Source organism: Varanus komodoensis, unplaced genomic scaffold (assembly GCF_004798865.1).
Source record: "Varanus komodoensis strain SLA01 unplaced genomic scaffold, ASM479886v1 scaffold78, whole genome shotgun sequence".
In the NCBI taxonomy this organism is placed as follows: domain Eukaryota; kingdom Metazoa; phylum Chordata; class Lepidosauria; order Squamata; family Varanidae; genus Varanus; species Varanus komodoensis.
The window spans coordinates 118,499-143,415 of NW_025336455.1; the positions used below are offsets into that span (position 1 = coordinate 118,499).

At 47.8% G+C, this 24,917-nt stretch overlaps 1 protein-coding gene across 1 annotated transcript in view; it reads left to right on the forward strand.

The window, feature by feature from the left end:
* The window catches only part of ADGRB1 (adhesion G protein-coupled receptor B1), a gene marked incomplete at its 5' end in the record, with an annotated part of 159,600 nt that overhangs the window by 114,525 nt on the left and 20,158 nt on the right, over nucleotides 1-24,917 (forward strand). The window contains 5 exons of the mRNA XM_044453219.1: nucleotides 2,386-2,452; nucleotides 6,609-6,694; nucleotides 19,206-19,377; nucleotides 20,845-20,940; nucleotides 23,409-23,448. Of these exons, the coding sequence (XP_044309154.1) occupies nucleotides 2,386-2,452; nucleotides 6,609-6,694; nucleotides 19,206-19,377; nucleotides 20,845-20,940; nucleotides 23,409-23,448 (461 nt within the window). The remainder of the gene's footprint in view (nucleotides 1-2,385; nucleotides 2,453-6,608; nucleotides 6,695-19,205; nucleotides 19,378-20,844; nucleotides 20,941-23,408; nucleotides 23,449-24,917) is intronic.

Here is a 24,917-nt window from a genome sequence, read left to right on the forward strand (position 1 = left end):
CATAGGGTCACCCCTTAATATATTAAAAGAGGGGGCCTAGTTGGGACCTCAAAGGCCCCAGAGCAAAGTGACAGGAGGTAGCGGACGGGGCTATACCATGTAGACTAGGACTGGACTAAAACAGCCCTCTAGCCTACTCGTTGCAGTCCTGCTTGCAGCGAATGAAAGAGTGCATGGGGATTTTGAAGATAGGGTTCCTCTTAAGGGGTACAGATGCGGAGCGGAGTTGTCATGCTGAAGCTCTGGGCCAGTCCCTAGATTCATAGACATGCAAATTTCAGTTATTGCAAACATGTGCACAAAATTCAGAAAGGTGCAGATTTCAAAGGATAACTGAGTTTTAGTGTGCATATTTCTCCCCCATCCTTATCCCTCACTAGAGGTTTTCTGCCAGGGATCTAAAATTGTTCCCAATTAGAAAGCCGCACCAGCCAGTGATTGCCTTCTAAGCTTTCATGCTCCTTGGTCTTTGCTAGCTATATGGTTGTAGCTACGTGCCATTAAGGCATCTCCGACTTATGGCAGCCCTGTGAATGGACATCCCCCAAAATGTGCTGCTCATGACAGCTCCATCCAGCTCTTCCAAGCCTCAAGTTGCGCCTTGCTCTATGCATTCAATCCATTCATTTTACCTGTTAAATTATGACCCATTTTCGATAATTGTGTGTAATTTGCAATTTGCTTCTTCTTGTGCATTTTGGTGAGGTAGTTTTAATGTCTTGATTTTAACTTGCTGCTGTTATACATAAAGGTAATAGCGATGTGAAAAAACAGGTACCGAGCACTTTTAGAAGAAAGGAAGGATAATATGAACGTATAAATAAAGTCAAGTGGAAAAGAGAAAACCCAAATGCAATTTGGTTAATCTGTCAAAGCTGAAGTTATTTAAACTGATCCATAACTCTGAATGCCATTTTCTCATTAAGAATAGCACTACCATTTTAAAATAAATGAATACGGAGTTGGCGCTTGCCATCACATTGAATGGTCAGAACATGGGACAGATGAAGATCAGTTTCTTGGTGAACCTAGGAAGGCCCCACCCTGGCCTATAGCTCCTTCGTCCGTATGGCAATGCAGTGAAGGGGGAAGCAGCACGTCCAGCCCACAGACACCGTCGTCTCTTCCTGGGGTCTCACATCTGGAGCCCCACAGGACTATACTCCCTTCCCTAGCCACTGTTTTTCAGTTTTTATGCCTTTTCCCTGTTCTAAAAGGGCGAAATGCCTCTCCTGAGAATCAGTTACTGATGGAAAGAGTTTCTCCCAGGTAAAATTTAGCCTTCGGGTAACAGGTTAAAAGAAATCCAACACTGCTAGGCTAAAGAGTTATACCAAACACCTACAGAAAAGGGATCCCTTCTTGGGTACATTCTCTCTCTCTCTCTCCCCCTCCCACTCTCTCTCTCTCACACACACACCTGTCTATTTTTTTCTTTGAATAAGTTTTATTCTAAATAAACCTAACGCAAAAAAAATTAAGTAAAAACAACATCAATCATCGGAAACATTGGACCTACTGGGTCAGCCCCCCACATTATTTCTTTTTATGTTAGATTATAAACATATTTCAATCTATGCAAAGCCCTACACCTATTGATATCACATGCACCTTGCGCAAACGAGAGGAAGATTTGAGTTGTAGGGGAACAAAACACCACTTTCTCAGCCCCAAAGTTCATAATATATTCACTTTTTTAACCAGCATTTACTTAATTTACATCTCTGAACATAGGACCCCGATGGCCTTTGCAGTCACTGTGCACATGTCGGATCTTGCAATACAATTTGTGCAGTGAGCGCAACTCTGTGTTCCTTTGAAAAATGCAAAGAAATTGTTTTTAATCAAAGGGGGAAATGCACATATTTCAAAAAGGTGCATTTGGAAACATGGTATTTAATTGTATAATCATCTCCTTGGCACTGTGCAGCCACCCTGGCTTCCTGCACTGAAGCCCAATATAAAGAAAATGACATTAGTTAAGTTCCCCCATGGAGTTTTCCATATCAGGAAGCAGATATCAGGCAGGCTGAAATGAGTAATAAAAACTGGAGCAACACACCCAGCACAGCTGCCTTGCAGTGGTAAAATAAGCTGAAAAGCAGCAGTAAAGTCCTCCTCAGAAAGTCTGGAGCACCCAGGAAATGAGGCGGAAAAGGGAAGCCTCAAAATAGAAAACTCTTGTGAAACTAGATGCCTTTCAACATAGCACAAGACTTTGTTTGCCGGGTTTGAAAAATGAAATCCATTATTCCATTGCTCTTGCTCTCCATGGGAGATGCCCCCTCCTGTTGGGATCACTCTGCATTTGTTTTGCATATGTAAGAGACGTGCTGTTTAAGAGTTATTTATCCTAACAGCTGCTCTCTCCCTCCTTCTTTCCAGCTGTTGGCTGTCGTTGGAAGGAGGCCTGCTTTATGCCTTCGTGGGACCTGCAGCCGCCGTTGTTTTGGTATTTGAACCCACTTCCAAGCATTCCCTTTTTCCGTATGTAATTCCCCCGTGCCTCCAATTCACCCAGAGTCCATTGTTTAAAAATAGGCACTCTAGCTTCAAGAGGAAATAACCCCAGAGGAAAGCAAAAGTGGCTAAGATAAGGGTGTTTTCTGAAGGAACTTTATTCTGGATTAACCAAGCATGCAAATGCCATTTTGATGGGTGAATTTAAATAAAGGCATTTCTAAAAAGGACAGGATTTCCTTCATGTAGGAGAAACAAAGGCATGACATTAGCCGAGTTAAAATGATCCTGTGGGCATCGTCATCATTAGTATATTAGACATTTGCAGACAAAATATATTTAATAACGTAATGTCTGAAATGTTTTGAGAGCAGAAGTTTCCTCCAAGAGCCCCAGCATCATCTGCCCTTCTCCTGCAGGCCGGTGCCGCCAGATGTTTTGGCCTACAATTCCCATAATTTCGAGCCATTAGCCCTGTGGGTAGAGGCTGAAGGGGCTTGAAGTCCAGAGCATCAGGTTAGGGAAGGGTGCTGAACACGAAGTGCCAGTTCCACATTTGAGAGGTCTCGTGGACAAGACCTCTTCGGTGGACACCCTGCCCAGCACATCCACTGTCTCATGTGTGCACAATCCAAGGGGAAGGGCATCAAAATCAGATTGGTTTTCACAATTTGTCCCCCTAGGGTATGATTTGTTGACCCTGCGCTGGCACCAGCTTGGTGCCAGGAGGACAAGCCAAATGATGGACTTCTGTCTCCAGGATGGGCTTCCATTGCTGCATTTTAGCATGAAGGAAAACTTGTACAGTGCATGCTGCGTTGTGCTCTTTGTGCAAACTGGAAGCTGGAAACTGACATTCTGGTGCAGTTGGCACAAAAGTCTTTGCGTTTCAAACAATGCACAAGCTGCAGCCCATCTTACAGGCGCAAGGATGCAAACCCAGCCCCCAACTCACCCCTGCTCAGAAAGCATCAGGATGTGCCTCAAGCTCCCGGGATCAGTGCATCCCTGCGCCTTCCTAATCCTTTCTCCACCATTGGCTTGCTTGCCGGGCGAAGAGGCAGGGAGAATGCAGGGAGTGGCTTCCATTCCTCCTTCAGGCTGACACCACCACTGCTCCATGGTCCAGGTGAGAGGACCATGAAGAAGGAGGTTGCTGGAATGAACTCCAAGAGAAGGATCAAGGGATTCCAGCCAGGGTGTGTGGGGCCTTTCCAGGAGCCCAGCCACGTCAGGTCTTGATGGGCCCTGGGATGGACCTCTGTGTTGTAGCAACACCCCAGGAATGGTATGTCCTTTTGCGAAAGGAACCGGTTGTCCACCTCTGATGGAAACCAGTCTGCCAAGGCTCCTTTCCCCTCTTCCCTGCTGTGTCTAAGTAAACACAGCACAATGCAAGGTGCAGAATCAGGGATCCGGATGCAGCTGAAGGCCATCTAGTCCCACATCCTGCTTCATGCAGGGATTCCAGGAATCCAACCAAGAGGTCTTCATACTTTTCTGAAAGATCACCGAGAGGTAGAACCAGCTCCTCCACCACAAGGAAATTGCAATGAGAAAAACCATGCCAGCCCTACTTTTGAGGGGACTTTGGGGCAAGACAGCTTCCCCTGCATAGTAAAGTTGGTCAGTGAAGCACAGAAATGTGTCCTTGCAGCCATTCCATGTAATCTGCTGTGCTTGCATACATTTAGCAGAAGTAAAAGCGATGAATGACCAGTAGTTCTGGGCCTGTTGGGTATTTCAGAGTAGCTAAAATGTCACTTTTGGGAAGTGGGGCATAATCTACCCTGTGTCTTCTCAACTGATGTGATTGAATCTTGCTGGTTTTGAAAGGGAAACATTCTATTTCCTTTTTTCTTTTCTTTCTTTTCTTTTTAACTGTCCGCTTCAAGTCCTATTATATCACCCAGCCAACCTTTCAAATAATAGAGGGGTTGGAGAAACTCCTCTGTAAAGAAGGGCAGAAGCACTTGGAGCTTTTAATTCTAGCAAAAAGCCAATCAGAGGAGGCCCAAGAGGCTCTGTTAACATTCTGAGAAGAGTTTCTACCCCAGTTCCTCTCGAATTTGGGCTTATCCAAACAAATTGATCGACACTAGGTTCAATTGACACTAGATTGACACAAAAGCTGAGCCAAACTTTCTGCAAAGACATCTTTCTGGGGAAAATTCTGAGATTTTTCCTTTCCTCATCCCCCTGAAAAGGAGAAAGGCTGCTGCTGTTGTTGTTGCTGCTGTTCTACTCTACTGCCCCATAGCTGAGACTCTCTGGATGGTTTATAAAAGAATTTCTGGTCCCCTGGAGAAATTTGGTGAAGTGCCGCTTTTTTCCTCTGCCCAAGTAGGTGAAGAATTTTGAGAGAGCTTTTATCTATTCAGTGATTCATTCATGCATTTATTTTATTATATTTATGTCCCACCTTTCTCCCATGCCAGGGCTCAAGGTGGCTACATGCGGTCCACAGGTGGTCTCCCCTCCAAGCGCAGGCCAGGCCCAGACTGGCTTAGCTTCCACCTGGTGGACATCTGATGTGCCTGCAGACAAGGCTCTGGCCTTTCACTCAGAGCTCAGGCAAAAGGAAGCACTTCCTCACCCAGTGGAAATTTTTCTTCACAAGCTGAGTGAGGCCTAGAAGCTTAGGGTCTAAGCAAGAATCCTCCAGATGAATTACAATTTCTGTTGTCCCTAAGATTGATGGGAATTGTGCTGCAAAAGACCTGGAGGGCACAAGTAGGTGGAAGCATTATCTAAGAAAAGAATGTATGCAAACATATGATAACACTCCAAGGTCCCCCTTGGGGAGTAAACACAGCTCTTTGAAGGAAGGCTGCTTGGAGCAAGAAGGATCATTGGATTCCACTGTGCCCATAATTCATCACTTTAGAAAGTTCCCACCCCTTGAAGGATGGGGGGAGTCTATACATTCGTAGCTGGAACCCCATGGAGAGGGACTGGTTTGGAGGAGGCCTGTTCTGGAAAGGCAGTGGGACCCACTGCTTCTCATCATGATGTCCTCTCTCCCGTTAGTCCTCTCCAGGGTACCAGGGCGTATAATGCATCGTTAGACTTCCAAGTTTAATTTTTAACGGATCCCATAACATCACGGCAAATAGGTTTGTCAAAAGTTGTTGTTGCCAAATGCAGACTCTGTGCCCGCAGGCAACACACCAGAAAGAGAGGAGAAGGGCAGTGAGATGGTTAGAGCATGGGACTGGGACCCAGGAGGCCCAGGTTCTTGTCTGACACATGAAGCTCAGCGGGTGACTTCAGACCTTTCCCAAATGCCCAGACTAACCTACCTCCCAGGGTTGTTGTTGTGAGGATAGGATGGAGAGGAGAGGAGAGGGGAGGAGAGGATGGAGAGGAGAGGGGAGGAGAGGATGGAGAGGAGAGGGGAGGGGAGGGGAGGGGAGGAGAGGAGAGGAGAGGAGAGGAGAGGAGAGGAGAGGAGCCTTTGGTTTTCTTGCAAATTGAAGAAAGGTTGGGTGTAAATACAATGCAACAACAACAGCAGCAACAACACACACTATTATGGAACAATTTACCTGGAATGGTGCCAGGCTGCATGATGGGAAATGTAGTTCTGGCCTGCTTCCCCTTCACTGGAATGCCATGTCCCCAGAATTCTACCAAGGGAAGGCAAGCATGCCAATCCTGACACAACCTCCAGCCAGTGAAACTCCCTTGCCCTGGCTGATTCCCTCCTCAAGCCAAAGGGCCGCTGAGCAGTGCTCACGCGCCTCGAGTCTGAGATGCCGAGAAACAGATGGCAGAATCCTTGACAAAGCGACATGCCATTCCTCATGGTTGTCTCCCTCCTATTAGCATTCCTTGGAGCCCTCCTGAAAAATTGGTCCGGCTCCAGCGTCTGCTCTCCCAGACACCCGGCGCTCAGCAAGCAAGAGGCGGCAGGGCTCCAAAGCTGGCAGGGCTGCGGTGCAGCATCCCCTGACCTTGGCTGCCCTCTTGTGCCCCCCCGCCCCCCCCAGGCGTGCAGTTGGCCTCTGTTATGGGATGCCTTGCCGGATGGGAGGTGGAGCCGCGGAAGGGCGCCTTCGAGGAGAAGGCTCCCGCGGGATCGTGCTTCTGAATGTGATTGTCGAGCTGTCCAACAAAACTGTCTATTGTTGTTTCTCTCCCAACAGGTGAACATGGTAATTGGTATTCTGGTGTTTAACAAACTTGTATCCAAAGATGGAATAACAGATAAGAAACTGAAGGAACGGGCAGGGTATGCCTTATCTCCATAATTCCTCTAAGCAACAAGTGGGATGGAAATTGGCAAGAGACACTCAATAACCAGGCGGAGAGGAGGAGTCAAATCATACAGGGAACGCCACTGGGGCGGGAACTGGTTTCTCCCTGGTGTTCTGCTGGGAGGGGGGCGTATAAAATGTGCAATATGGCATCGCAGCTCAAATGGAGCTGAGCCGGGAGCAAGCTAGGCACTGGCCATGTGCAGGGGTGAGCACTGATCTGAATCTTCACAGGGGAAGCAAGGGCCTGGGCGGAGGGGTACGGGGCTTTCTTAGGGGAGAGAAACATGCTGGAGCTCATGGAGGGTTTCTCAAGCTTGAAGCCATCCCTGAAAAGTATGTTTGATCCCGAAATTCACCAGCCGTCCCCACATTTCACAGCATGTGGAACCCATGGTGAAATGAGAAGTGTTTGTTGAGGTACGGGGCTGGCAGGTAGGTTCCAATTTTAACTTTCCCCATCCTGCTGCTAACACTTCCTCCCCTGAGCTCTGCCACTCCTGGCTTGACCAAGGTCATTTCTGCAGGAATTTGGCATCCCTGCACAAGCTTGTGAGGCAGGGAGCCCCGGTTGCTGCGGAGTCGCTTCCCTTCCTCGCTGAGTATTGTGCCAGCCCTAAGCCGCCCCTTCCCTTCTTCTCATTTCTTTTGGAGAAAGGGGACAGTGTTCCTGCTCTCACAGTTCCTGGGATGTATGGATGCTACAGAATCCATTCTTGCAGATGGCTGGGGACCTTGTGTCTCCCTGTCTGCTCACAGACAGAGCAGGATTTGCACAAACGCACTCATACACATTTGTACAAATGCAGAAACATACAAACAGAGCGAGTCAGAAGGGGTCTCCAGGCCATCTAGTCTGACCCCTGGCTCCAGCCAGCTCTGCTCACGACATGCCCACCATGTGCATGTCTAGCCTATCCTTGAACACCCTCACTGATGGGGCCTCAGCCACCTCCCATGGAAGCCCCTTCCACACCCTCGGGATCCCGACTGTCAGGAAGTGCTTCCCGGCATCCAAATGGAACCTGGGTTCCCTGAGCTTTGCTCTGTTGCAGCACGTCCTACCTTCTTCTGCAGGGGAGAACAGGTAGAACCCACCTCCATGTGACACCCCCTCACATACCTGTTTGTCGCCAACAGATCCCCTCTGATTCTCCTCTTCTCCAGGTTGAAGAGACCCAATTCCCTTAGTCTTGCCTCAAACAGCATCCCCTGCAAACCCTACACTGCACTGACTCTAACCTGGCTATATCCTTACTATAACGAGGGGCCCAAAACTGAGCACAATACTCCAGTTGCAGGCGCACCAGAGTCGTATGAAGTGGCAGAAATACCTCTCTCGATCTAGAAGCCACGCTTCTGGCTATGCAGCCAAGGGTGGCGTTTGCCTTCTTGACCACCACATCACACTGCGGGCTCATGTTTAGCCTGCAGTCAACCAGCACCCCAAAGTCCCTTTCTCAAGTGCTGCTCTCCAGCCACTTGTCTTGTAACCTGTGCACTTCTGAAAAAGGGCAGATCCCCCAAGATATTCAAAGGCCTGCCACATGCAGCCTGGGGGTGTGGGGAGACTAGTTTTGGCCAGTTCTTTTTGCCTGTATTTTTCTATGACTAAATTTGCACCAAATTTTGGAAAGTAAAAAGAAAAGGACCCAGTACACACATCTCAGGAGAAACCAGTCTGCTGCAGAACCCATGGGTTGGAGATGTTGAATGCTGTTGATTTTTCCAACATCCCTAGTTTCACCCAATTATCCTTCATTATTATCTCACTAAAACAGGAGCAGAAATTTTGCATCGACTCCTCCTCACTCTGGTTATCGACTGTGTTGGATGTGAAAATGCTCTGAAATTGCCAGTGTTGAGGGAGATCTCGGCTGTTGCTTGCTGTATCTGCCCCTCGCCTTCTTTTTCTGTTGATTTCTTTGTTTACATGTGAAATGGTTTCATGGACGTTCTCTCCATGTCGAATGGGTCTGACAATCTCTTTACCTGTTTGGAATGCATCACCTGTTGCAAATGTGGAGATGACTGAAAGATGAAGAGTGGTGTCAGGTCATCCAGCTGGAAAAGTTTAGCTTGGGGGCTTTTGAACTGTGTTGGAAAGGACCCGAGTCAATTTATGGATGTGGGCAGTGGAGTCCGAGGTATTCCTCAATTCCTTTGATCTTCCTGGCTGAATATTGTTCACTCAGCCTGTCCAATTACTGAAACTCCTTCTTTACCAGTCGTCCCGTGCTTCACGAAGAAACTCAAAATTAACTGGCTCTTTGTTTCTCCTCTTAAGACCAACGATCTCTCTTCCCCTTGATCCATTAGAGCAATGTGTAGGGTTCTTCCTGGCAACAGCCAGTGGTGATCACCAGAAGACAACATGGCAATTTCTTCCAGATGATTTCCTGGAAAACCAAACAGTAGCTGGTGACCAGGGGCTAGAACTCTTCTTCTTGCTCTAAAATGGTGGCAACAGTGGTGAAAATGGCCAGGAAAGGGGGGTGATTTTGCACCCCTTTCTGTCTTCTTCCCTGCTTCCCTCTGGGCTCAAAATTCTCACCTGGGAACCTTCACCTCAACCCTACTGAAGTTTCCTTCCCAGTTGGTAACTCAGTGGTAGAGCACATGCTTTGAACACAGGTTCTGCCACCTTGCCAGCAATGGCCTGGCGGGTTCCTGCAGGGTTTTGAAGCCCTTCCTGAAGACCACAGGAAAAAGGGCAGCAGAAGAAGACTGCTGGGTGAGCTCTGCTAGATCAGATGAGAGCTCCCATCCTGTTCAGCCCCCTGCTCCTCGCAACAGACAACCAGGTTCCTCAAGAAGCCCCACAAACAGGTGTGAGGACAAGGGCCCTCCGGGGCAACTCATGTTCACCGGAACACATGCCAAGGACCCTCGTGGCCCTATCCCCTCTGTTCCAAATGTCCCCCTCCGAAAACCAAGCAAACAACATCTCTGTTTCCAGTTTGTCACCTCAAACAGCCTTAGCAGCCCTTTTACCATCAGGAAACAGAGTAAGTTAGAACTGTACTGATTGATGGATTAGTCCCGGCAATTGACTTGTACCAAAGGGCATCATGGCAGAGAAAGAGAGAGGACAAACAGGGGAGGGGGAAATAAGGCATGATTGGAAGTATCCAAGAACCCAATCTGTGTGCACAGGAATGGGCCGAGGTCCAAGCGGGTCCAAGGCCACCCTGCTCACTGTGCATTGCCACCATCCCTAACTGAACAGGCATGAAACGTTCCTCAGAAAGCGTCCATGTAGGAACTTCCCCAACATCCAGCATGTGCATCTAAACCGACCATGAAACCCATGTTCCACAATGAAACACGGTGTCGATGCACAGCAGCGACTGTGACTGAAGTTATGCACAGAAGCTAAGCATTGTTTCTTAGTCATTAAAACCATCCATCCAAACTGGGGGGTCAGAAGTAGGCAGCTCAGCTGTGCAGTGCCGCAACAAGCCAAAAGCAGGCCTTTCCCAGGCCAGTATTTTCCAACACGGTTCTGTCCAGTCCCAGCGACTTTGATGCAGCTCTTGACCTTTGTGGGATGCAGATGGGCGATGGCTTGTGCTTTTCCACACCTGGAATGCTATAGATGAGAGTGTTAATCTGCCCTTCCTGTTATTTTGTTTTCCCTGCCCACTCCTCTTTCAAGCTTTGGTTGTTGTTGGTTGGGGTTCATTTTGTTCTGCTTCCCTTCCCTTCCCTTTCCTTTCCCTGCCTTTTGTTAAAACTTCTTCTTCCCTTCCTTCCTTCCTTCCTTCCTTCCTTCCTTCCTTCCTTCCTTCTCTCCCCCACTTTTGTTTGTGTTCATGAGCAAAGTGTTTTGTTTTGTTTCAGTCTTTTAATTTTAATTGCAGTCAGATGGCAGTGCCCCTTTACGGCCTCACGCTCAAATGTTCCAAGTGTGGAGTGGTTTCTTCCGCTGACGTTTCGGCCACAGCCACCAGTAACGCCATGTTAGTTCCTCTAATTTCAACTTCTTTTCTTTCTCCTTTTTATTATACCGATCCCCCCTTTCTTTTATTACCAGCCTCCTCTTTCATGCTCCCTTTCCACACCTCCCACCCAGTTCTTTCTCCTCCCACCCGGTTCTTTGGACTCCGTTGTCCCCTCTATGGTCCACATTCAGACAGCTGAATTTCCGAGGTTGTTCTCCCACTTCCAAACACCATACCCTCCTCCTTCTGCAGCAGAAGCCTGGGAAGCGATTTCAATATTAAGTGCTTGAGGACTTCCACCAAAGTGAATGGGCCTGTTCAGGGCCATTAGTCACAATCTCCTCTTGAGTGCTTGAATTGAAAGACTTTTCCCAAAGTTTTCTTCCCCACCAAAGCGGCTTCTGCTTTTCTCCTTCACCCAGGGCACTTCAGAATTTCTTCAGAGTTTCTTTGGAGCCACCTTAGCATTGCCCCCTTCCAAGGGTTCTGCGTGATGGAATGGCATTTCTTTCTTAATACAATCATCTATCACTCTGCAGCCTTCCTGACTGCCCCTACTTCTACTCCTGGAACATTCCCCCAATATCTCAGCGTGGGAAGCCATGGAGGCTGCAGAGTGCTAAAAATGTGATTGTACAATGAGAGGAATGACACTCAAGGTAAGGATGCACGCGAATGTCATTCCAGGTGCTTGCTAGCCATGTCTGCAGTACCGATCCAGGCCCCCTGCAGGTAGACATTTCTTCTCTTTAACAGCTCCAGGTCAGGCAAATCAACATGGTCTTCTCCATGCTGTGGATAGTGGCACCTGTCGAATTTGGCCAGTGCAAATGACTGTGAATTTTACTTGAGATATTTTTCAAACTGGGACGGGAAGAAGCTGATTTTTAAAAAGAGTAAACATGGAACTCACTGCTCTAACTGACAGTTAATGATAAGGCTGAGTTTAAGAGCCAATCCCTTAATATGAAGCCTTTGTAAAGCCAGGAATCTGCTACAGTCATGGATGCTAAAAGTTTGTTGGGGGAAGGGATGAAAATATGACCCCAATACTAGTGTTTTCTTTAGGGAGTGGGCAAATATTTTGCTGGGTTTCTACGGGACTTGTCATTTACAGCCAGACAATGAAAATTCTGCTTGAAAAACAGAAGGAAAACCCCTTCCACAAATACTACTAGGGCTGAGACAAAACCTAGTGCCACCCATCCCTCTAGCGTTTGTGGGCTTCCTCTCGCACTCAGCTTGATCTTAAATGTGAGCCAAGCCAAGAGGAAGCCCCTCAACACCCATGGAATGAAAAGTGTACAGCCAGCAACCTCCTTCTCTGTCTCCATCGGGTGCAGCAGCACGAAGTCTGCTCCAGGTGGATCAGAAGAGCATGCGGCTCGCATAGGGGTCACGCAGGGGGACCATCCTGGTGAGCCCCATATAAGCAACCTCCTTCCACCTCCCCAGTTTTGCTTCCCTGTGTTTGACCCCTGGTGCCATTCTGTGAACACTCCAAACCCCGAGACAGACTGGACAAAAGAATATCCAGGGATGGAAGTTTGCGGGGTGGCTTTAGTGCCTACTATCTGCACTCCATTTTAATGAACAAATTAGAACCCACTCTATATGTTGATGAAGTAGATGCATATATCAATAAGCAAGCCTATCAGTGCTGCATCAGTTACCTCGTGGTTTTTAGACTCTGGAATATGGTGAAGGGAAGTTGGTAGCAGCATCTTACCTCAGTGCACAACATCTGATCTAGTCACAATTTGCTGGTTGGGACTGAAAAGCTCGGCATGGTTTGGGCCCCACATCTTAGATAGAAACAGAGAAACAGAGCGAGTCAGAAGGGGTCTCCCAGGCCATCTAGTCTGACCCCCAGTTCCAGCCAGCTCCACTCACGACATGCCCACCATAATAAGAGATGGGAGATAAATTTGTTCAATTTGCAATGGCGTGCATACTTTCCAATGTCATAATTTTGAGCCAAGGCATGGATCGCCACTCAGCTATGCTGCTCCAAATTTTACAATGCCGTTTTCTCTTTTTAAAGGTAGGGGCCAGTTGCAGTAAATTGCATGTAAACACGTGTATCTTAGGGAGGCGTAACAGAATCACATAGCTGCGAATTATATTAATGCAAAATGTGAATAATAAGAAATAAAATGCCACTATTCAAAGAAACAGGCAATAGGGAAGTGTGAGGGATCTGTTTTGGTGTGGGACTCCAATGGCCCTGAATTCCAGGCAAGCACAAAGAGGAATTGATCCTCACAGTCTATGCAAGCAGAATCCCCAGTAAGCTTTGTTTGTGCTGCAAAAGCTGTGCGAAAATGTTGCTGGTCGCTCAGCCTTTCTTTGGTGAGTGATGGCAGGCCTCTTCTCAGCTCGGCTTCCTGTCCAAGACCAGGCCAAACATGAGAGGGAGTCTGTAAATGCGACAGGGGCGGGGTCTGCCAGGTTTCCTCCAAGCCCTACCTGCCAAAAGTGCTTATGAATTGTCAGGAAATTAAAGAGGAGGAGGAGGAGGACTTTCAAAGTTCAGGAGGATCCAAACTAAAACAAGAAACATTCTCCAAGTTTGAGCCGAACCAAACTTTTGAGGCTGAAATTGTCATATTTGCCCATCTCTAAGTTCTCCTCCGACATGGTCTGTGCCACAAAGAGAGCTTCTCAAAGGCTGGCCCACCACCCTTCACTGCTGACTTCCAAATGCCCACATCTTTTCATTTCAGTGGCCCAAAGTAAGCTCTTGAGCATTTCAGTACATGTCGAAGGCAATCTAAAGGCCGTTTCTGAACAGACTGACTGTGCTAGTCATGACGTGCAGGTATTGCCTGTTTTTCTATCTCAAAATACCTATGAGCCACAAATGAGGAAGTTTCAGCTGCCTTTTGTCAGATCAAACAGTCCTGATGTCTCTGGTAAAAGCACCATTTTAGAAGCTCATGCAGGGCTGGACATTTCCCTTCACCTCCTACTTCATCCTTTTAGCTGGAGACTCCATAGAAAAATTGGAGTAGGGTACATTTGATATTCAAGAATTACCAGGCTATGGCCTTTTCCTCATTTGGAACATGGTCCTGGAATTTCCTCTGGAAAATGCCAAATGTATCTTTAATGTGAGTTGATGACTATAAATTGACCTAAATTACAATGATTTTCACTTGAAACAGGAAAGGTAGATAAGCTTTCTTTAGTTCAGTTTTGATAGGAATTTGCAAAACTTTGCAAAGTTCTCCATACTGGGGACAAAAAGAACTGGAAATGTTAAAATTCAAAGATAGGAAAAAGGGAAACAGATCTGTGCAAACTTGGAGCAGCTGTTCAGTGTTAAGCTTGTTTTCATTCAGATCAACAATGGCAAATTAGAGGTAATTTTTTCTGACAAGCTGCTCATCCTCAAGCAGGTTCAACCAGGGGTTCTCCATGCTAGAATCAGGTCTACCTGCTGAATTAGCTGAGATAGGTGGGTGAAAATGTCAGTTCAGTTGATTAGCTTGGTTGTGTATGCACTCATATTTCTGACCTTGCTAGTTCTGGGCGGCTGCAGGCAAAGCTGCATGAATTCGGCACAGGACCCAGGTTGGGATCAGCCATATGGGACCAAAGTAGATTTCTCAGCAAAAGCAAGCCAGTTCCATTGCTTCTGAATACATTTGACAATGCTTCTGTTGGAAAAGGGGGGCATTGTCTTAATGTGGGGGGCGGGGTTGAGGGGAAGGCATTCATGCTTGTATCATTGCTTATCCCCTTTATAGTTTAGGCACCCCTCAGCACCCCTCAACCATGTAGCCACTGTGTATGCAGGCAACCCCGATCCTGCGGAAGACTGTAGGGTATGATTCCTATGAAAAGAACGTGCGCTGTTTGCATGATAAACCCTGAACTCCCCTTTCCTTTTTTAAATGTACTTCACTAACACCACCAGCCATGCTGGATGGGGATGGTGGAAGCTGAAGTCCAACCTGCCGACTGGGCTAGGTCTGAAAAGCCTCCCCTAGACCCCCGCTTGCATGCCCAAGTCGCAACCCAGAGACGCAAACGGCATCCCAGAGCGAACGAGACGGAGCTGATACGACGAGAGGGGTTTCCCACTGGGCAGGGAGAGGCTCCAGGCCAGCCTTATCCAGCTGAGTGGGACTGCAGCCCCTGCCACCCCACTCCCGGGGATGATGGATGTGGTATACTAACTGCTCTCTCAGCTGTTGGCCGAGGGAACGCTGCCTTGAGAGAAATACGTGGCCATTCTTAGAGCCTTCGTTCTGCCCGGTGTCTCTGGATTGGGCTGGCTTACCTGGTGCACAAAGGTGAGCCACTTCAGCCTCCTGCCAGCCCCTCACCTACCATGCCATCGTCTCCTTTGCCAGCCCTTTGAAACGTTTCAGGTCGGTCATCTCATGACCCTTGTGGTTGTTCCCTCTTGCCCTGAGCTGACTAGAACGGTGTGGGCAGAAGGTTGACTTCCACATGCTTTTGACTTCAGCTCCCAGCATTGCAGACCCCTGGCCATGCTGTCAAGGGAGGATGGGGACTGAAGTCCAAAGTTATCCACAGACCAAACCTTCTACTCATCCTTGGCCTACAGTCTTTCCCAGGACGTCTAAGGGGGTGACTTCTCTTCACCTCCTTGAATCTTAAGGTGGTGCCTGAGGAACTCCAGCGAACAATGGTTCTGGGACATTAGTTTTCTCCACCAAGGAGTTCATTAGGAAATCCTCCCCACCCCACAATTAATGATAGGAATTTATACACAACAGTTTGCTTGCTGCTACCAACCTTCCCGCATAAGACAAAGAGGATGTGGTGGCAACTCCCAAGGCTGGGCCCATCCAAGATTCTCTTCTATATGGTGGGAAGAGCTCCAGATGTTTGGGACTTCAACTCCCAGAAGCTCCTGCCAATGAGCAAGGCATGCTGGGAGTTGAAGTCCAAAATACCTGGTATCTACTCTCCATGTACCCTTGGGGAGGGCTGCTTCCCCTCAGTAATGGCAGAGGAGTCACTTTCTGGAAAACAAACAGATGTGGAAACCCTCTGATCGGGAAGCCTTAAAATATATATTGCCCTGTTTGGTCAGGGCCTTCTGAGCTCGCATCAGAGGGGAGAAGCATACATTTGGGTGCTTTTGGAAAAAGGAAAATTGCATCTAAATGTGTACTTTGGAAAAAATGGTGAAGCCAGTATTGAAGAGTGAGAATTAGGGAAGCCAATCTGTGAGATGGAAATTTGAGAACTTCCAGTGCTCAAGGTCATGCATTTTCCCATCCTTTGTCTCATTTTGGCAGTTGCGTTAGGGACTGAGGGGACAGAACAAAGGAGCAAAGGCATGCAAAGTAGCTGAGAAGCTGGCAGTGTGACCGTCAAAGCACCAATTATTTTTCTGGTGTTACATTAAGCTCAAGAAGAATCTTGGAGAGGTGGAGGTATACTTGTGTAAGGGCTGCAGTCTTTTCCGGGCAGTGCCATAGCCTTAGCAAAACTCTGTCTGGAAAGCTTTTCAGTTTCACAGAGACCCCCACGGACCCACCAACCCCAGCCATGCCTCACTGTTGCCGCTCCTTTCACTTTCCACTCCTGAAAAACACACAGCCTTGGAGGTCATCTCTGATTCCTCACCTTCTTGTTCTTCTCACTGCTCCTTAGCAAATCCAGCTCCTTGGCATGGACGTCACTTCTTCACCTTCACTTCCGCTAAAGCTTCTGCTCTGCTTGGCTCGATGCTTGCTAGGAATGCCCTATCCCAGCTTTCCTTCTGGCCATACCTATTTTTCTATTCTATATTGTTTTTCTATTCTGCTTGCCTCACTCTCCTCCTTTAAACCAGCTCATTACTTTCTTAGGGTCGCCTTCAAATCCCCTAAAAGGTCTCTGTGTCCCCCTCCGGACAATAGCCCTGCAATCAGTATCTCTCCCACCATCCCTTCCAGCTCTGTCCATCCTAACCTGGCCCATCCGCTCCTTCTGCCTCTCTCTCTTACTCCCACCTCCATGCCATCTTCAATACTTCAAGTGTACCTGATATTTGTGAATCAGCAGCACCAAATGATGGGGATCCTGGTAGCATTCCCTTCTCCAGTTCCCAGTTCCCGAGGTAGTTCAGGAAAACCAGGAGCTTAGCTCTGGAAGGACTGCTGAGGCCAATAGTCTGGACGCAAGGGGACAGGTGGATTGCAGCAAGCCAAGCAAGAGGGTTTCTCCTGACCCCAACTGCTCCACCATTGCTCAATAGGGTGATGGGGTCACAGGCAGCCCCACGGAGAAAATACCGATTCTGAGGAAAGGCTTACCAACGGTGCCATCCGACAGACTGCAAGGCATCACTAGAATGAGGGATAAACTGAGAGTGCATCAGGGAAGAAAGGAAGAGGATCTGGCATTGGCCCTGCCATGGCCTAGTGGAAGATTGTAGCCAAGATCCAGTGTGTGCTTGTGCAATTGTGTACCCAAGGGCTGCAGTTGTGCCATTCGTGGCCCTGGGAGGGCAAATGCGAGTGCCCATCATGACCTGCAGTGCATTCTCCTAGTAGCGTCTCTCAGTCCAGGCAACTGACCTCTTGACCTCTGCTACGTCATCAGCCTCCCTCCCCCCCCCCCACCACCCCATGTCTCATTTCTGTTCACTTTTTAGTTGGGTCCTGCTCTCCTTCGCGCCCTGTGCCTGTCCTTAAGTCGATTTTATCCATGCCATGTTGCAAAGGGTGACTTTGTCAGGACTTTATGTTAGCCGATGTTGTATGTCCAGCTGAGAACCTGGAGTGGGAAGTCGCCACGGCTGAGCAGAGCCACTGGGGCTGGGGGTGATGCAGGGCTTGGTTCTCCAGGCTTCTATGGGAGGCGGAGCCTGGGGGGAAAATGAGTGTGCCTTTTCCAATCCTGCTCTGTCAGTCCAAAGACCTTTCTTACCACCACCCCCTGAACTGGTTGCTAATGTGAGTATGGCCTGCTCCATCTTGCCTCCAAGTACTGTGGGAGAAATACTGCAGAAAGGAAGCGTGAAAGGTGCCGACACAGATAAATGCAATGCCCACTTCCGAATGCTGCAGCGAGAGAAGGCTCAGGTCAAGCAAGATTAGTAGCTGATTTCACTCTTTTGGGGAAGGGGAGCAGATTCTCTAGAGGACAGCAATGAGGCACAGTGTGAACTGGCCCTGCTTCATCCGAAAGGCGTACATGACACACAGGGTTGGGTGCGAGTCCCCATGCAGGACCGGAGGTAGCATTTTCCCAGTGCATTCCACTCCACAGACTCCGTAGGTTTCAAAAGCACCTTGTCCCAAAAGGATATGAGAAAAGCCCTGCTGGGTCAGATCAGAGGGCAGCCCAGTCAAGCACTCGCTCCACACAGTGGCAAACCAGCTGCCCGCAGGGGCCCTGCACCTGCCCAGCTCCTCAGCAACTGGTGCAGGCAGGCAGGCAACCTCTGGTGAAGGAGGGAGCCCGTGGCCAGCAAGGCTAGCAGCCCTGATAGCCTCCTCCCTCACACGTCGCTGCCGTCCCCTTTTAAACCCACCCATCCTGACCGCCGATCCCAGTTTCTGTGATGGCAAATTCCACTGGTCGTGCAAACGGACTGTTCGCCCTTTCAGTTAGACACGGAATGAGGTCTGCTTCATCAGGTGAGCATCAGATCCAATAAAGGGAAGTGCATGTCAGTAAACACAGTTTATCTATCAGTCTCCGTAGGAAAAGATCCAAGCAGTTTGATTTCATGGAATATCTAGGGCACTGTTAGTGCTTCGCAAAATTGGCAAGCCTGAATTTTGAGCACCTAGGATACATTTTTTTTCAACGACACAAAATGGATTATAACTTGATGGACTGGGCGGAGGGGGCAGGTATCACACTGCATTCAGCTGTCCTCTTCTGTGTCAGAAATGTGAAGCTCAACATTGGTCCTGGGGAATCTCGCAGAATTTGTTCTAGTTTGTGGCCTGAGCTCCTCACTGGCTTTACAATACAAGGAGACTTCATGCAGCAGTGAGAGTGATTATCAGCAAGGCATTGCACTTATCTTAGAGTTAAAAGCCCACGACAGGGCTCTTACTCCAGGATTTAATTAATTTGAGGCATATTAGGTTCAACAAAGAGCAGGTTTTCTGCTTTCAGGAGTCTCATATGATCCAGAAATAGCAAAGAGCAAGAACGGCAAAAGCAAACAGGTAATTCTTTGGAAGCTCAAAGGAGATCTATGCAGAATCTTAAAGCTTCAATGCTTTTGCAAGCAAATCACCCACGCTCTGTTTTATTTCTTCTTTGCTTTGCTTCATGTCTCTGCTGCAAGGACACTTCCCCCTCGCCTCTCTCCTAGCCCATAGAGGTGTGGAGCAGAATGAATCCAGTATAATAGTGCAACCAGTTCATTTTTCCACTGTATAATCTGATATCACTGGTAGCTTGGAATGATGCGGGAAAGTTCTGCCTGGACCACAAAGCCCTGTAATCCTTTGGGATCAGGAGACTGGTGGGATTCGTTCCCTTGAGTGGCCACAGCATCGTGGCCGGGCTTGCAAAGGAGGTCACCGGTGCCCCCTCCTCTTCCCTGTCACAGGGCGTCCCTTTGGAGCTCTTGCGTGGTCCTGCCCCTTCTCGCTTTGACCTGGATGTCGGCGGTGCTAGCGATCACAGACCGCCGGTCGGCCCTCTTCCAGATCCTCTTCGCGGTCTTTGACTCCTTGGAGGGCTTCGTCATCGTGATGGTCCACTGCATCCTCCGAAGAGAGGTGGGCATCCATCAAGCATGGGTACCTTAAGGATGGGAGGGCGATGTGCGCCATACATATGTTAGCCTAAACTTATCAAAAGTCACACATTTAGGCCACAAGGTGAACGGAAACTGCACTGTTACTCGTAATTCACGTGTGTCCAAATTTTGCAATCCTGTTCTCCGGCCCAAAAGAACACACAAGGATGAATCTAGCTGGAGAAATAATGTCAAAGTATAGAATTGAATTGAAATTGCCTAAGCATTTTTTTTCATCCTCCGAGTTCATCATGAACTCTACTTAAGGTTAGAAAACAAGACAATAAAACAAAACAAAATTCTCATTGCCAAAAATTATCCCCAAAATCAAATTATTTATTATGATTTCGTTTGCATTTGGATTCAGTTCTCTTTTGTAAATCAAAGCAAAATATAGAAATCACCCGATTCCACAGGTAGACTCATGAATCACAATCGGCAGGAAAGTTCTGCTTTTTGACAAAATCATGAATGAGAAGCAGGAACAAGGAAATTATTGAATGTTACATTCACAAGTGGGATTGATTTTACTGTTTCCAGTTTTTTCTAATTCCGCAATTTGTATTTGAATTTTATGCACTAAGTTAAACCTTTTTTTAGTTCTATTCTCACCTGCAGTTCTGTATGTGGTTCAGTTTAAGGTTCAAAAATTTGACTTCTTCATTTTCAGATGTGATATTATTTTTGTAGGGGGTACGGACAGAAATCAAATGTTTTCTAGGGATGCAGGTCGTAGAAAAGGTTGGGAACCTCCATTTTAATTGTTCTTTGGTTTTACAAGGTAAACCACTCTGATCATATGTGCTGCTTTTGTTGCTGAAAGGGAATGTAAAAATATTCCAGAATGAATCCATAAAAGATTATGCCTGGGACCCAGGATTAGTTATGCCTGCTGAAGGCAGTGGCACTCGGTGATCTCATGACATGACACCAGCAAGTCATGACATCATTCATGACATCACCAGCGTGTCTGATTTGTTTGTTTACTTATTGAATTAATATGCCACTACAATAAACCATATCCAGCTTTCAGTGGGCCTCCTCTAACTCTGGACAGAGTCTATGCCTTTAATGGCACTGGTCTCCATGCTTTCCACGGACACATTTTCTTGATGGGTTGAACTGAAGAGTGGTTACTATTTTCCAGGAAGATTCCTTGATGGCAGGAAGTCAGCGCAGATGTTTGTTTACAAAGACGGGGAGTGGGGGACTGATTAGGATTATCTATTTATTTAATCAATTTTATTTAAAGCATTTATATGCCATTTAATGCTGAAGGTCTCAAGTTTTTTCTAGTTCTATTCCCTTAAGATTCGTGATGACCCATTTCTGGACTCCATTGCTGGACTCCCACCTTGTTTGAACTAGTTCGTTAACCTTCTATTCTCATGTTTTATTCCAGTTGAGACTTTTGTCTGATTCTGTTGCATGCAACATCCTCTTCTAGGTGCAGGATGCTGTGAAGTGTCGAGTGGTGGACCGCCAAGAAGAAGGAAACGGCGATTCTGGGGGGTCATTTCAGAATGGACATGCTCAACTAATGGTAGGATAAAGTGCCTCTCACTCCACTTTTAACCCACAGGAAAGATGCAATTCTTCTGAACCAAAGGCATTGCCAGCTAGAAGTCCTGTGGGTCCTGGGGGGACCTCTCACATCAACATACGAGTCCCACACAGAGAGAAACATGGCACCCTGCCGTGGTCCCTGATTCTGCAGTCCCACTGATGTCCCCTGTGGAGCACTCTGCTGTGGAAGGGGTTCAGACATCTTCACTCCAAGGAGAGCCTCTGGTTTCTTCTTGCATGCCCTCAAGTTCCTAGCATCTCCTGCATCTTCTGGCGCGCTCAGAAGACAATGGATTCAGAATCAGGGTTGGGTCCAATAAGCACGCACAGCTGGCTCATTCAGGAAATGGCACCTCAAGAAGACTAGGCCCCCCTGAACTTATAAGACCCCACCTATCTTAGCTGCTTCTTAGCTCACCATAGTTTGGCCAGCACGGCCCATGGGCAGCAGCTTTTTTGGGTCCTGATTTCCACCTGCAATGACTCTCCCTGAGCGGAATCCAGCGAGGTGCTGGCATGTACCCAGATCCCATTTTGCCCCACTGCTGTCCTTCTGCAAGCCATGGGTCCCACCAGTATGGGCATGTCAGTGGGACCCACACTGATGCAAGCCCCCAGAGGAGCCCAAACAAGTTCCCCCAGCCTTCCTTTTTCCAGAAATGGGAATCTCCCCTGCTGTTCTGCAAGCTGTGGGGGCGATTTGTGCCACAGAACTGGCAGGGCAGAAGGGACTCAGTGAGAGCAGAGGCGCTCTTGCCCTTCCTGAATTTGCCTGGCTTGGCCGGGCCTTAGCAGCCTCACCAATGCGTGGTCCCCAACGCTCCCATCTAGAGGCTCACCCCGTGCCACGTTCAGTTCCACACACCCATCACTCTGTATTCACAGTCCTGGCCAAGCCTTTGCACCCCAAGTTTTCCTCCTGGTGGGGTCAGAGGGTGCTGGGGCATAAAACAGGGCTGTGCAAGCCCCCGAAGGTTCCTTGCAAGAGGAAACAGGCAGGGCTATCAATGCCACTCCGACACAAAAATGACGGTGATGATGGTTCTGCTCTGTTCCCCTCAGGGTTGCCACCAGGAAAGTAATTAATTTACCTTAATTAAGCTTAATTATCAGTAGGCTGCCCCACACAGGAAATTTGAAGCTAGAGAGTCGCTTTTTGTAGGCATGCGTTTTCTAGTATCAGAGCATCTCACTGGCCTGATAAGAACATTTGTCTGGCCATCCCGGTTTTAGATGTAGGAATGCCAAAGAAACCTGCAAGTGAGTCAGCTGAGTCCAGATTAATTGGAGTTCTGTCCTGCAAAGGCTACAGTGGCCTGGCATTCTCAGGTTTATTTATTTTATATGTTTATGTAATTCATTTTACACCACCCAAAAGCCATGGTATGGAACCCACTGGGATTAAAGGCTGACTGTTTTATCTTGTGTGTTTTCCCATGTATTTAGCCTCATTCTAATCACAATTCCAAGATCACTGCAGAGGTCCTACCCATGGTTGGATGATTTGTTCACTTTTAGGAGTGTGGATATGTACAAATGCAAGTGAATTCATTTGTATGGATTCCAAGTCCACAACTCAGAGGATGGTGAAGAGAATATTGCCTGAAAATCTGAAAATTGCCAAGAAAAAGCTTCCCCTCCATTTATGCATTTCTAGTTAGATAAGAAGAACTGAGATCATGAGTTATGAAGCAATTTCCTAAAGGCCTGATGAGAACGTTTTTGTTCTCGTCTTCCTCATGTTTATATTCTGAAAAGGCGACGCAGAAATGCTTTCCATAAAGAAACGGTTGTGTGAGAGAGTGTGTCGAAAGTGTGCCTTTATTTCCACATTCTTCTTTTCTGCCAAAGTCATTCTGAATATCCACAAAACCTGTGGAGTGTCCAGAGAAATCATGTATATATGGAATTATCCATATATATATATGAATATATGAATTATCCATATAATCCATATATATAGGGAATTATCAGAGTGAACTGGTTAGACATTGCTTTTCTAATCTACTGTGTTCAGTGGGAAAGGTATTTCCATTTCCATTCCATCCATGCATGTCCTATAATGTTTCCGGATATCACAACTAGCTCGCACAAGCATTTGCAGCTCTTTTCCTCTGACCAAGATATGGAGGAATACGCACTTGCCTCTGCGCTTTCCACCCCGCTACCCACACAGAAAGTAACTGAGACATAAGCAAAGTTCAGCACATTTCTCCCAGTCAGTGAGAAATTGAACCAGCTGCATTACAATAGCATTTTGTGCTGTCCAACAGCTCGTCTTCTGAGCAGGCTGTGATTTATGCATAACGGTTTCAGCTCTTGTTTGCTTGCGAGTTCTGCTGTGCTGGAAATGTTGGATCTGTGTTCCCCGGCACAATCCATCCCCCACTGCTCCCCTCTGCCCCACTGACCAGCCCACCCCCCTCTGTTTTCTCTGTCTTTCAGACGGATTTTGAGAAGGACGTGGATATGGCGTGTAGATCAGGTGAGCACATTACAGGTGAGACATCAACAAGTGACCTGGTTTGGGGATTGCACTTGGCCTTTATTTCTTACGATCTCTGTTTGTGTCAAGTCATGTGCTGTCGCTTGTGTGTCTGAGCTGCTCCTTCTCCCCTGCTCTATTAAGAGTGTCCGAGGACGCTCCCCCTTTGCTCTCCCCTGTTCCCTTCGATGCACCCAGGACAGAACTGAAGCCAGGCAGAACCTCACCCTGGGAGACACTTTCGAAGCAATTTAGCAAGAGGCAGAGAAGCTGGCATTAGGGGCACGGGAGCGTGCCACCCCTTTTGTGAATCGGGCTAACATGTTCCGTGTTTAAGCCAGACACAAACACAAGCGGAACTCAACAAATAAAGACACGGATAAGAAGTGCACACCTGTGCAGGTGGAAAACCACACTGGGGCAGATGTGCATGGTCAAAAGGCAGATCCTCACCCAAACTGCATTTTCATGCTTTAGCCTGTGAAGAAAGTGCATATTTGGGGTACATACCTGGAAAAGCATATGTTCCTCATGTTCAGTGGTGCTCTCTGGGGGGCGGAATGAGGCTCGTGTGCAGAAGTGAGGAGGACCAAAGTGGGACATGGAGAACCTTCATGAGTTTGACCACACCTCATTTTCCCATCCTTAGTTGGCCCAAATTGGAGATGATTGTGGCCACCGTATTAACGTATGTGCCTGTCCGGTAGCCAGACAAGCTGGGCTGGCTGCTTCACATCCTGTTTGGCCCTCCACAGGTTGTCTCTCTCTTCCTTGTTCCCTTCTCAACTCACCAAGTCTTTGGTCAGGGATCCGCAGAGTCCTCTCCACTGGAGTGGCAGGGTCACTTGGACCCAAGCACACATTCCCACAACCATTTGGTAAATGTGACATCCGACTTCTATTTCAGTCCTAATTTGCATCATGAATGGATGATCTTGTGATGATCTGTTTCATTGCCCCACCTGCGAATCCAGGCATGTTCCGGAAGACCATTCAGAGAGTAAAGTGAAACAGAGGGTTGTGACTTTTCCTCTTGCTGGCTCACATTGACCAACCATGTAAGAACCAGATGTTTAAGTTAGCACATTCAGGGTCTTCAGCTCCTCTTGCATCCCTTCCTCTGGACCTTGCCTCCATTTTGCAAGGTGGCAGACAAGCTGAATCCTCCAACCCTCCCCTGACTTGCCTGCTTCCCTCTTGTTCCTTCCAAGTCTCATGCCCATGACACATCACCCCAGGTCAGTAGATTTGCATGGGCCACCCACCCCTCTGTTTGCTTCATCAGATCCATCGTGGTGCCTGTCGACCACGATACTTCTGTCCACCCCCGTGTACCACCTATCCCTTCCTGAACTGAACTGCTCTCCTGCATCCCTACCCTGCCTGAAGAAAAACTGTGGCTCTTCGGGATTTCATGGAGATTTTTCAGAATTCCCTAAAATTCTTCTTCCTGTTTCCAAGCAAGAACG